The sequence below is a fragment of the Thalassophryne amazonica genome, chromosome 11, assembly GCF_902500255.1.
Source record: "Thalassophryne amazonica chromosome 11, fThaAma1.1, whole genome shotgun sequence".
NCBI lineage: Eukaryota > Metazoa > Chordata > Actinopteri > Batrachoidiformes > Batrachoididae > Thalassophryne > Thalassophryne amazonica.
In genome coordinates this window covers 30355938-30369826 of record NC_047113.1, presented here as the reverse complement: position 1 = coordinate 30369826, position 13889 = coordinate 30355938, and the positions used below count along the sequence as shown (strand labels likewise).

General features: G+C 39.7%; 1 protein-coding gene across 16 annotated transcripts in view; it reads left to right on the top strand.

The window, feature by feature from the left end:
- The window catches only part of LOC117519820 (protocadherin gamma-A11-like), a 911360-nt gene that overhangs the window by 578545 nt on the left and 318926 nt on the right, over positions 1 to 13889 (top strand). For 4 of the 16 annotated variants that reach the window (XM_034181065.1, XM_034181064.1, XM_034181062.1 and 1 more), the window contains exons 2-3: positions 2730 to 2820; positions 6671 to 6792. The exons of 10 other annotated variants lie outside the window; for them this stretch is intronic. In XM_034181065.1, coding sequence (XP_034036956.1) covers positions 2730 to 2820; positions 6671 to 6792 — 213 coding nt within the window. Of the gene's footprint in view, positions 1 to 2729; positions 2821 to 6670; positions 6793 to 13889 lie in introns of those variants that run through there. 2 more of the 16 variants (XM_034181094.1, XM_034181098.1) reach the window with 1 other exon arrangement.

Sequence of the window (13889 nt, the reverse complement as noted above, 5' to 3'; positions counted from 1 at the left end):
ACCGGCCTAGCTATTGATTTAGCTGCAATTTTTAAAGGTTTTCCATCCATATTATCAATTCCACATGGTTTCTCACAATTTATATTTGACATCAAAAGACCACAGGCTACAATAAAACTCTTATGCCCCCATCACATATAGAAAGAATGTGCAGGAAGCAGGGTGAAATGGCAAATCTTGTCATAATTGGACACAGTCGGGAGGAAAAGAGGTGTCTTTACTGTCTCAAATTCTTTTCTTGGCACACTTTTAGTTATCACTAGTTAAACTATGCTTTGATACAAAATAGAGTTGTAGCAAATGACAAATATTTGTCTTTTGAAACTACCTACAGATTCAAATTCTGTTGGCTAATTACAGGCCCACAACGTTAACCCAAATGATGGATATAAATAATAACTGAACTTGTAACAGTTTTCTTGCAATCATGAGTCATTCTTCTATTGAAGCATGTGCTAATTTTACACACATTACTACTTTAATATTTGAGATTTCTCCCCTAAAATATCCACCCAAAAATAACATAAACTTATTTTTGCACTGGTTAAAGAATTATTTTATTCACCGGTAACTCCACTTCAGCCAATTTACCTCACAATGTCTCATAAATAATGTATTATTATTTGTAGTAGTATTAGTGCATCCCTCTGACAAGGTCCAGATTATGCCATTTGGCAGTGTGTAAAATAATAATTTTAAAAAGCCTGGCAATTTCTATGACCATTGTGAGTACAGTTTTATGATAAAATTTGATGTTGTGTTTGTTGAGTTAAGCCGGAATTATTGTTGTAGAACAGGGGTGGCCAAGTTCGGTCCTCGAGAGCCACATTCCTGACACTCTTAGTTGTTTCCCTGCTCCAACACACCTGAATCCAATGAAAGGCTCATTAAAAGTATGCTAACGAATCTTTCATTGGATTCAGGTGTGTTGGAGCAGGGAGACAACTAAGAGTGTCAGGAATGTGGCTCTCAAGGACCGAACTTGGCCACCCCTGTTGTAGAAGCATGCCAACTTAGCAAGCATCATAGCAAGAAGGCTAACAAGCATGTTACACCACCAGTTAACATTAGCCCTTCATTCATGACATACTGCTTCGGTGTGCCATCCTTCTCAGCAAGCAAGGGAGCTTGTGCAGCTGCAGGGGGCGTCAGTTTGCCAATTCCACACACAGTGACAAGAAAACCACTTTGCGGTGCAGATGATTTTTTTTTAAGTGTTCATTTCCCATGGTGCCGTGGCTGACAACCCCCCCTCCCCAACCCCATAAATGCCACACCGGGTGGTTGGCTGCCTAGTTGCCGATACCAAAAACCGCTAATGAAATTGACTATTAGCATTGTGTTGAAAATTCATTTGTGTGTTTAAAAAAAAGAGCTGTGATAACTGACCAAACAGCATTTGGTACGATGTATTTTCTGCTCATATGTCACTAAAAGTGGCATATTTGTCGTACTGTTGGGCTGTCACATGGTTCTGCGGCATTCAGATCTCTTGCTGCATGTCCACATGAACTGGCGGTCCGGTCCAGCTGGAACAGCCTGCCAATGTGCGCGCTCTCCAGCCTCTCGCAGAAGCAATATATGTTTTTATGTATTTCGACGGGGGACAACAAGCATACACACATGCGTGTCTGTTCTACAGCTCTGATGTCCAGGACCAAAGTTGTCAACAGCGGCTACGCCCCCGTCCGTTCAGCGCACAGACAAAGGTGTCACTCTGTGATCAAATGAGAGGCGCCTCACCTGTGGGGGGCACGAGAACCGCACAAATGCACGTGTTTGGGGGAGTAGGGGGAGCGCACGACACACGCATACGTGTTGTGGGGGGAGCCGACACTCTGTCATGTCACATGCACTCGGCAACTCCACAGTCATGGGGCACTTACAAATTTTACATCTGGCTCGACAATGATTGTCTGCTGACTGTTTTTGTGATGATAGTGTAAATGGCCACACATTTGCATTTTCATGCAAGCGGTGTTTGATGTTCGTGTGTGTCAGCTGGAATTTCATGACACCTGCCGCAAGAGGGTTCGATGGGGTCGCACAGCACACACTCTGTCTTTCAGCCGCTGGTGTGTGCAAATAATTGTCGCAACAGGTGTAAAAGGCGTTCAAGGCAGCTACGAATTTACACATTTTGCATATGATTCCTGCTTCATGGGCACTTCGTGCGCACTTCGACCAAATTTGCACTATGTGTGAAGGGGCCTTTACTGATGTAAAGAAATCTCTACAACAGTTGTAAAATTAATTATGTACTCAGATTTTATTTTATTTCTTCTGGTGTGTGTGTGTGTGTGTGTGTGTGTGTGTGTGTGTGTGTGTGTGTGTGTGTGTGTGTGTGTGTGTGTGTGTGTGTGTGTGTGTGTGTGTGTGTGTGTGTGTGTGTGTGTGTGTGTGTGTGTGTGTGTGCCTGCAGTGCTTAGTTTATATTGTGCTAAATCTGTTTTGATCTTGGTTTTACACTTAAATATGACTGAAGTGTCATGTAAAACAAGTTCCACAGTTCTGTCTGTACATGGAGAAACAACCCTCCTGTAAGACAAATAAAGAACTAAAAAGATTCATTTTAGACTTGTGTGTCAGGGACATCCATCTGAACCCATCTGTCATAGTGTTGCATTATGTCTGTTCCCCTTCCCTCTGAAGAGGAGATGTGGTGAGAAGCAGCTAATTTTAATTTGAATCATTCATTAATTTTTTATATCCGCTTACTCTAATTCAAGGTCATGGGGGAGCTGGAGTCCCATCCCAACAGTCATAGCGTGAGAGACGAAAACACCCTGGACAGGACGCCAGTCCATCACAGGGCCACATGTAAGCAGATGAACTCACTCACATCTACAGCCAATATAAAGTTTCCAGTTCACCTAATCTGCATGTCTTTGGAAGTGTGAGATAGCCACAGCAACATGTAAACTCCACACAAAAAGGACCAGGTGACAGCAATCCCTGGACCTTCTTGCTGTGATGCAGCAGTGCTAACCACTAAGCCAATGTGCAGATTAGGTTCCCCCATGATATATCACCTCATTTTTGGCTTCACATATCAATATCTGATTTTTTTTCAGTCTTGTTGAAAGGTATCAAATATGATCCTTTAAAACAATTTCAGACTTGTAACAGGATTCACGTCAAATTTGTGCTTGATTAATGTTCATTTACCCCATCTCTGGCATCAATTTAAAATAATAATAATATAACAGTAATAACAAGCACAATCAGAGATTTCTGATGTCCGCCAAACCGGATCTGGATCACCTCCAAAATGTAATTGAGTCTTCCATGCCCTAATATCTATATGTGGTGCAAATTTGGTCAGAATCTGTGAAGTAGTTTTTAAGTAATCCTTTAAAGACTATGTATAAAGGGAAATCTTGATCCAGAATCCGGATCCACATCCAGATCACCTCCAAAATTCAGTGAAGTCTTCCATGCTCTAACATCTACGTATATGTGGTGCAAATTTGGTGAGAATCCGTGAAGTAGTTTTGAAGTAATCCTTCAAACCCTATATAAAGGGAAATATTGATCCAGATCCAGATCTGTATCACCTCTGAAATTCAGTGGAGTCTTCCATGGCCTAATATGTGTCCGTGGTCAAAATTTGGTGAGAATCTATGAAGTAGTTTTGACGTAATACTTCAAAGACTATATAAAGTAAAACTTGATCCAGAATCCAGATCACCTCCAAAATTTAATGGAGTCTTCATTGGTCTAATATTTACCTGTGGCGAAAATGTCATCAAAATGTGTGCAGTAGTTTTGATGTACAGTAATCTTGCTAATAGACAGACAAACAGACAAATAAATAAATAAATGCAGATGATTCTTTTACATCCTTCGTAAACATAATAATGAGTACTGCTTTTCACTTCATATATATCTTTAAGGGTCAGTATAATTTTTCCTGCAAAATGTTGTCATCACAAACATTTGTTCCCTAGATTCCCACCTTGAGCAAGATATTGTACATATCTACATGCTTGCTTCATGTGACCTACATAGTTTGTCTTGTAGTTATTCTCACAGTCTCTCTGTGACGCTATTTCATACTTTCTGAGTCACTGCTGCTGTGGAGCCTTTCTGTGTCAGTGGAGCTGGAATACTAAATTAGAGCCGAGGGCTGTGGATGGATGTGTGTGGGTGTACAGAACATGAGAGAGACAGAGAGAGAGCGAGACAGAGAGAGAGAGAAACAGAGAGAGAGAGAAGTGTGGGGGAGAAAGGTAAAAACTGTGAGTATGAGATAGAGAGAGAGAGAGGAATCCGAGCTGACATCCCTGCTAGAGCATGATGAACGCAGAGAAGCGATGGATTACCGCAGCCTTTCCGTTTGGATATTTTGGACATTATAGATTTAACCATTCCCACATGACATCTGTGTCAGAAACGACGTTTAAAATGGATCAGCGAGTGAACATCACATTGTGGCTGTATTTGACATCACTTTTCCTCCTTTTTGCCGTTTCATTTGGAGAGGTCCATTACGTGCTTCCAGAGGAGATGCAGCCAGGATCTATTATCGACAATGTTGCACAGGATCTGGGACTGGACATATCAGAGCTCGATGCCCGGCGAGCCCGGGTTGTTGCAGAAGGCACCAGGCAGCTGTGTGTACTGGATACTGTGTCTGGTAATCTTTTGATCAACCAGCGGATAGACAGAGAGGAGCTCTGCAGCCATTCCAGCATCTGCATCCTGCAGTACCAGCTTCTGCTTGAAAATCCTCTTCAAGCATACAGCCTAATTTTGGATATTTCAGATATAAATGACAACAGCCCAGTGTTTCCCTCGGGGGAAATAAAACTAGATTTAGTGGAATCAACTGTTCTGGGGCGACGCTTTCCACTGGAGAGCGCATACGATCCTGACTTAGGCACCAACTCTGTTCGTGAATATAAACTGAATCCAAATGATCATTTCTCTTTGGAGGTTAGCACTGAAATAAATGGAAATGCTTTCCCAGAACTTGTTCTGAAAAAGGCTCTGGACCGGGAGACACAAGCTGAACATGTGCTGAAAATCGACGGGATTGATGGGGGTAATCCAGTCCGATCAGGATCTGCTTCTATTCACATTCGAGTTTTGGATGCTAATGACAACGTCCCAGCTTTTAGTAAACGGGTTTACAAAGCTTCTGTGCCAGAGAACTCCATAAGAGGGACTGTTATTGCAACACTGAATGCCACGGATTTAGATGAAGGGGTTTACGGGGAGATTACATACTCTTTCAGTCACCTGTCTGACAAAATGAAAGGAGTTATTGAAGTTAATCCTATAAATGGAGAGGTGAGGGTGGCAGGTGTTCTTGATTATGAAGAGGCCAGCACACATGAAGTGGATGTCCAGGCGAAAGATGGGGGAGGCCAGGCTTCTCACTGTAAACTTATAATTGATGTCATTGATGTGAATGACAATAAACCTGTCATAGAGATAAAATCATCCTCCGCCACAGTGGCTGAGGACTCCAAACTCGGAACTATGGTAGCTCTGGTTAATATTTATGACCTTGACACCGGGAATAGTGGGCATGTCATGTGTACAATTTCAAATAATCTTCCATTTAAACTTATATCAGAGGTCAAAAACTATTATATGTTAGTGACTGATGGAATCCTAGACAGAGAAATTCAGCCTGAGTATAATATCGCATTGACTGCCACTGATGGGGGGTTTCCATCACTCTCCAGTACCAAAATAATAACAATTATAGTTAATGATATCAACGATAATCCACCAACATTTACGCAGCCCAAATACACTGCAAATATTCTGGAAAACCAGCTGATTGGCATGTTTGTCTTGAAAGTTAAAGCGGAGGACATTGACAGTGGCTCAAATGCTAAAATCATTTATCAAATATCAAAAGACGGGTTTTCAGAAGCATCTTCATTCCTCAGCATAAACTCAGACACAGGAGAGCTGTTCACGTCAAGGCTCTTCGATTATGAACAGTCGGTTCAGTTCCAAATACAGGTGACAGCTCAAGATGAAGGCCGTCCTCCGCTCTCCGCTACCTGCACTGTAAACGTTTTCATCCAGGACCAAAATGATAACCCTCCACTTGTCCTCTATCCTGCGCAAACCAGCGGATTTATTGCCAAAGACATAGTTCCATCTGAAGCCCCAGAGGATTACTTAGTTACTAAAGTGGTGGCAGTGGACGCTGACTCTGGACGTAACGCATGGCTTTCTTACAAAATAATCAAAGCCACACAACCTGAGCTGTTCGTGATTGGTCTGCATACTGGGGAAATCAGAACAGCACGAGAATTTCTAGAGGATGATGAACCGAAGCAAAGTCTTGTAGTATTAGTCACGGATAACGGTTCCGAATCTCTGTCCACCACTGCCACAGTCAGCATATTCATAGGTAATGGCCTGCCAGTTTTTAACCAACTTTTGGAGCTCCCAGACGAACCGCAAACCATTGATGATTTAACGCTGTATTTGATTCTTGCGCTGATAACAGTTTCGTCGCTTTTCCTGCTTTTAATCAGTGCGATGTTTTATTTCAAACTGTGCCACTATGGTTACGTTTACCGTTCAGCCCCCACGAGTCTTCCCATTTTCCCCACAACATACTGCCCCACAACTTTCACAGATTTAAGCCGTTGTGGCACCCTTATGAACGATGACCGGTATGATTCCTTTTTGACCACAGGTTCGTGGAGGGGAGACTTCCATTTTGGCTCAAACACAGATACTGACACGCTGAAGAAAAGAAGTGCAGTCTATCAAAAAAACGCCCTGAGGCGCGCCAGTGCAGACCGGGCGAGCCTGAAGGTGAGGGCAGCAGGACCACCACATCCTTGTTATGTAATCAAATGAGTGTCTGTAAAATGTCCAGATATTCATATTCCAACATAAGTAAAATGTGAGATTTTTTTTTGTGTGTCATAAAAGAAACTGAGTTAGTATATGTAAAAGAAATGTATTTTCAAAGTTCAAAAGTGATCATGCATTTTACATAAAAATACATAGCAATTAACTTTTCATTATCTTTAAATGTTTTTGCATAGCTGTATGCTATATATATATAATCTCCATGCTGATTCAGTGTGAAACTTTCTCTTCCTGGTTCAGTGTTAAATATATCTGCAGTAGTGTTTTCAAGAATATCTTAATAGCATTTTTTTTCTTGTATATTGTTAAAGGTGTTCAAACTGTGGTGAGAATTGTTTAATTTAGAGCTCATATGAGTACAAATATTTGTGTATCTGTGTTTTTTATGCATTTTAGAACTTTACCATAATAGTTTTTTTTGTTTGTTTTTTTTTTGTTTTTTTTTGGTGGGGGGGGGCTACGTTTAAACTACACTTAAAAATCTTCTGTTTTATTCCCAACCATACAAACCCAAGCTATTTGATGTTTTGTGTGGTTAACTTAATTTAATTTGTTAATGCCCAGCCATTCCTACATTCAAGGCCTTCAACGTATTCCAAAACAAGAGCAATCGGAGATTTCTGACATCCACCAATCCAGGTCCACATCACCTCCAAAATTCAGTGGAGTCTTCCATGCACTTGCATCTGTCTGTGGTGCAAATTTGGTGAGAATCTCTGAAGTAGTTTTGACATAATCCTTCAAAGCCTATATAAAATGAAATCTTGATCCAGGATTCAGATCCGGATCACCTCCAAAATTCAGTGGAGTCTTCCATGCCCTAATACAAGGGTAGGCAATGAGGGCCAAGTCAGTGCAGGTTTTTCTTGCAACCAATCACCTCAGCAGGTGAGTTTGCTGATGAACTTCTCCCCTGAACATAAACACCTGATCATCAATGAAATTACCTGCTGAAGTGATTGGTAGAAAGGGAAACCTGCACTGTCTTGGCCCTTCATGGCACATTCATGATTACACATCCCTGCCCTAATATCCATCTGTGGTGCAGGTTTGGTGAGAATCCGTGAAGTAGTTTTGACGTAATCCTTCAAAGCCTATATAAAGAGAAATCTTGATCCAGAGTCTGGATCCAGATGACCCCCAAAATTTAATGGAGTCTTCCATGGCTTAATATCTATTTGTGGAGAAAATTTTGTCAAAATCCATGCAGTAGTTTTGATGCAATACTGCTAACAGACAGACAGACAGACAGACAAATAGATAAACCAGAAGCACTTGGAGAGTGCAAACCTCCACCAAGGCCATAGGGTCAGACGTCACATGGAATACCCTTTGGCAAAGAGACTTATTCCACGTCGTTTCATGCATCTACTGTCATGTTTCAGATTCAGTGGTTAAACCTTAGATCTTCAGCAAATGTATTTCTAAAGACAAACTGCATGAACTACACAAGTTTTTTTTTTTCTAATAACAAGCTTATTCAATGAGAAGAAACAAATGCTAAATTATTGTTGTTTTAACTCAGTTTTTGTTCAGCAAGTACACAGATGACAGTGGTAAGGAAAAACTGCAGTTGCAATGCAAGCTTGGTGTAAACACAAATAACAGATAACAGATCACAGTGGAGACCAGCCAAGACTTGAGAGTTGACAATATGTCATGATCTTGTAGGTCTTATATAGGTCTCAGTCCAGTGTAAACGGGGTATAAAACGGAAACCCATATGGTGTCTGACATGCCTTCTGGCAAACTACAGCTGAAATTTCACATGTTTTTTTTAAGTAAACCCTCTTCTATACCACTTCATCATACACCTGTATGTGGTAATGCAGCAGACAAAAGTTGCGTTATGCACTTTCTCCAACCAGAACCACAGAAGCCTGTAACTCATTCAGAATTCTCTGGGTGTCTTGGTGGCTTCCCTTACTAGTCTCCTTCCAGCATGGTCACTCAATTTTTAAGAACTGCCTACTTGAGAAAGATTATGCATAAAGTGCCATACTGTTTGTATTTCTTCATGATTGATTTATCATAAGTTTAAGATATATTCATACTTGGAAACATTTATGTATCCATCCCCTGACTTGTCTCAAGAAGACTGCCTGTAAATGTCATGATTTAATCCTTATATTTAGCGCACCAGTCACACTTTAACATGTTGCAAGCATGGAATACAGGAATGAATATACATTAACAAATAAAATTAAGCTGGCCACACAAACCATGAAATATCATACTGTCTGCCATGAAATACAAGTCAAATTAAGTTTAATGATCACGGTAGAGTTTTTGTTTTGTTTGATTGTCTTCTGTATTGTACCAACTTATTCTGATTTGGCTTGTAAAATCATTACAAACTGTCATGCATAAGCATACATTTTTCAGATAGTTTTGGATATAATGGATTCAATATTTCTGTCATTTTTGAGTCTCGGTTGTATTTTCTTGCATCTGAAATGCATGATTTCTGCAACTCTCTGTCACTGCATCTCAATACTTCTGATAACTAAGTATTGTAAAGCAGTTTCCTATTTTTTAATCATGCTATATTTGTATTGCTTCTTTATGAAATTTTTCAAAGCCTTCCTGCATTTATACTATTGTGTTTGACTTAACATGCACAGCAGTAACACTGATGTCATGTTTTTGTAATGCTTATATACATAATTTCTATACCTATAATGATACTTTCTTATCATACATCTTTCTTTTTGTCTTTTTGGTCAAAACTTTCCATTACATGCTAATCTAATCCATTTGTAACAAGTAATAAATGGAATAACATTGAAGAAAATCTTTGTGTATTCATTTGTCAAATGACTTTAGGACAGAACTTGTAATAAAAATGTGGAGAATTGAAAATTATTCTGACCTAGGACATTTTCTAAACAAAAACAACAGAAGACAAATTGTATATATTATAATTTCACCAACCACTGCATTGCAAAGATGAAGGTTGCATCTGAGAAAATTGTTTGCTTATATTCATTTGTTTAATAATTTTCTGTGTTTTCAAGTCTGATTTTCTTTTCAGCTTTCTCAACAGTTGTCAAAGTTGCAACATAATGTTCAATAAAACAGAAATTAAGTTCTGATATGGCCTTCTTGTTTCATTGCTTCGGTCTGAATGTTGGAGAGCTCATATGCTAACCTGTCATTCAAAACATTCCTTGGTAGCAGATTCCTAGTATTGTCATAAGATTCACTAACATACCTGGGTATTTGCAATTTTCACTTTGATAACTGATATAAAACATCCAAAGAGACTTACGAGGGGTGATTGAGAAGTTTTGAGCCTAACCCAGAAAAGGCAGGGCGTGGTTCTCCATCTTTTGCATTCTTGAGAGATGTTGGTTTCTCAGAATGCAAATGATGGAGAGCCATGTTCTACTCTTTCTGGGTCAGGCTCAAGACTTCTCAATTGCCCCTCATATCATCAGTTATTATAATGTGCTACATCACAGATGAAAAGGAAATATTTCTTAATGATTAATTGATGTAAATAAAGTCCTAAAGATACCCAGTGACAGAAATGTTCTTGTGTCTATCCCCTGAATTATCTGAAGAAAATTGGATGTACAGATTAGGGTTGGGATGAATAATGAAAATCATTAGTCGACAAGTCAGGTACCGTTAGTTATCGACTAGTCGCCGACTAAATTTGACATTGAATGAATTAAGCCAATTTCAAATTTTATGTTTTTTTTTATTATTTTATTTAACCTTTATTTAACCAGGGAAGTTAAGAAAAAAAAATCTTAATGAAATGCAAATGTGACATTTATTTTAACAATTATGAGCACAAAATTAGAAATACAAAAAAAAAAAAAAAAACAGCATTAGCATGAAGACAATACCTGCATTCATTTACTAGGCATAGACTATCCTTTTGAGCTGACTTGTTCACCAGCCAAGGTTCACACACGTTCTTCACTGAGTGAATGAAGTGATGGTTGCTCCAGCAGGTCTATTTTTTAAGGGTTAAATAAATTTAATAAATGGCTTTCGGCTAGTCGACTAATAAAAAAATAGTCAACTAGTTGGAAGTTAGCTAATCATAGTCTACTATTACTACTATCCTTATGGGCTTTGTAAATGGAGTGACTATATACATATGGCCATAATTCCAAAAATTATTAATGCAATTTTTTTTTTTTACTTTGAATTAGAGTTAAAATTCTGTACCACAAGCACATCTTGAAGGTTTCATGCCAACTCTATTGTGGTAGTGTACAGAGGCAAAATTACAAAAAGTGTATCATTGTCCAAGTGATTATGGACGTGCAAATTAATATGTGACTTAATATTAGTGTTCCATAGTAATCATAGTTATATCTGTAATCAATTCATTGAAAATGCTACTCAAAATGGCTTTCAGATTAGTGTTTAATTGTAACCAGAGGGTTATCTGAAGCAGTTACAATAAAATAAGTAAATAATTTGGGTGAGTTTGACTTTTCCTATTGTTAAATCTGTGCGACGAGGTGGACTACAAACGACTTAAATTTCAAGTATGTGCTTCGGGATGCCTGTCTGTATCCTCAATCAAGACATGTCATCTGCAGTGCTCTGGTCCATCTGCAAATGGTTCCTGGCCTTGACTGGGTAAGTAACTTGTGGTGGGCTGGCATCCTATCCAGGAGGAGTTGTATACTGTCATCATGCTGTGGTATCTGTGTATAGCACAGGCAGCAGTGGGCCTCAGAGCCTGTGCTGCATTTAGTTCTCTCTTGACTTGGGAAGTAAACTATGAAGGACTGGCATACTGTCCAAGGCAAATTCACTTGCAATGGTACCTGGGGAATAGAGGCCAATGCCATTTGACCAAAGGAAATGTGACATATGAATAAATATTAGTGTTTGATGGCAACCACAGATGTATCCGTAACCATGTCCATGAAATAGCCGTTTGAAAATAGTTTGTCTTTTCATGGTCAAAGGCCATATGTCTAACTAAGCACAAGACTTTGTTTTTATATGACACCTAGATCCTTGTCATTTGATTGTTTGATTGCATGTCATGTGACAATCATTATTTGTCCAATTGAATACATAACGTCCCTGGATTTTTGTGCTATTTGCTATGTATTTTTCTTTCATCCACATGTCTGCTCAACAGTGTGTCAACTATGCTGCCTGCAAGCCAGAGTGACTTGCTGGGCCTTGCTGCCCTCCACTCCCTGCTCTGAAGAGGCACCTCTCTAATTTTAAGTAAAATATTAATAAAGTTTTGAAAATGATGTGCCTCTATATAGGTGTCATATAAAACAATCAATGAATGCTATCAATTTGTGAATGGAAAGAATTTTATGCATTGAAAGATGAAACATACTCCTCATTAATACAACAGGGTATCTTTAATTAATTGCCCAAAACAGACATTCCAAATGAGTTTTACCTGTCATGGTCACCAGCATATGACCAGTACAAAGATGAGGTCTGACTCCATGTCTTCATATTAGTGTTTCAAATTGCTGTTCTAAATGGCTACAGTATATCAGCACTGGCCAAAATTTTGAGGTTGCCTATGAGGCTTATAGTATGCATTGTAGCACACTGGTAATACACCTGGTTTTGTCTATGGATTTGTGATTTTACACACACACACACACACACACACACACATATATATATACTCAACAAAAATATAAATGCAACACTTTTGGTTTTGCTCCCATTTTATATGAGATGAACTCAAAGATCTCAAACTTTTTCCACATACACAATATCACCATTTCCCTCAAATATTGTTCACAAACCAGTCTAAATCTGTGATAGTGAGCACTTCTCCTTTGCTGAGATAATCCATCCCACCTCACAGGTGTGCCATATCAAGATGCTGATTAGACACCATGATTAGTGCACAGGTGTGCCTTAGACTGCCCACAATAAAAGGCCACTCTGAAAGGTGCAGTTTTGTTTTATTGGGGGGGGATACCAGTCAGTATCTGGTGTGACCACCATATGCCTCATGCAGTGCAACACATCTCCTTCGCATCATCCGTGAAGAGAACACCTCTCCAACGTGCCAAACGCCAGCGAATGTGAGCATTTGCCCACTCAAGTCGGTTACGACGACGAACTGGAGTCAGGTCGAGACCCCGATGAGGACGACGAGCATGCAGATGAGCTTCCCTGAGACAGTTTCTGACAGTTTGTGCAGAAATTCTTTGGTTATGCAAACCGATTGTTTCAGCAGCTGTCCGAGTGGCTGGTCTCAGACGATCTTGGAGGTGAACATGCTGGATGTGGAGGTCCTGGGCTGGTGTGGTTACACGTGGTCTGCGGTTGTGAGGCTGGTTGGATGTACTGCCAAATTCTCTGAAACGCCTTTGGAGACGGCTTATGGTAGAGAAATGAACATTCAATACACGAGCAACAGCTCTGGTTGACATTCCTGCTGTCAGCATGCCAATTGCACGCTCCCTCAAATCTTGCGACATCTGTGGCATTGTGCTGTGTGATAAAACTGCACCTTTCAGAGTGGCCTTTTATTGTGGGCAGTCTAAGGCACACCTGTGCACTAATCATGGTGTCTAATCAGCATCTTGGTATGGCACACCTGTGAGGTGGGATGGATTATCTCAGCAAAGGAGAAGTGCTCACTATCACAGATTTAGACTGGTTTATGAACAATATTTGAGAGAAATGGTGATATTGTGTATGTGGAAAAAGTTTTAGATCTTTGAGTTCATCTCATACAAAATGGGAGCAAAACCAAAAGTGTTGCGTTTATATTTTTGTTGAGTGTATATATATATATATATATATATATATATATATATATATATATATATATATATGGGTTTTGGATGTTAAAATGTCTGACTGACATATTGCCTGTGTAATCATTGCAGCATCAACGGGGCAGTGCCATCTGTTTTGAACCCCTGTGTGATATTGCAGGATTTGACCACTTCTGGGGAGAGCCTGCAAGTGCGCAACACAAACATAGCATCACTTCACAGGGAACGATGGTGTACTGTTTTGTTTTTGTCTGCAATTAGCAGTCGCAAAAAGTGCGGGGGAGGGGGGGG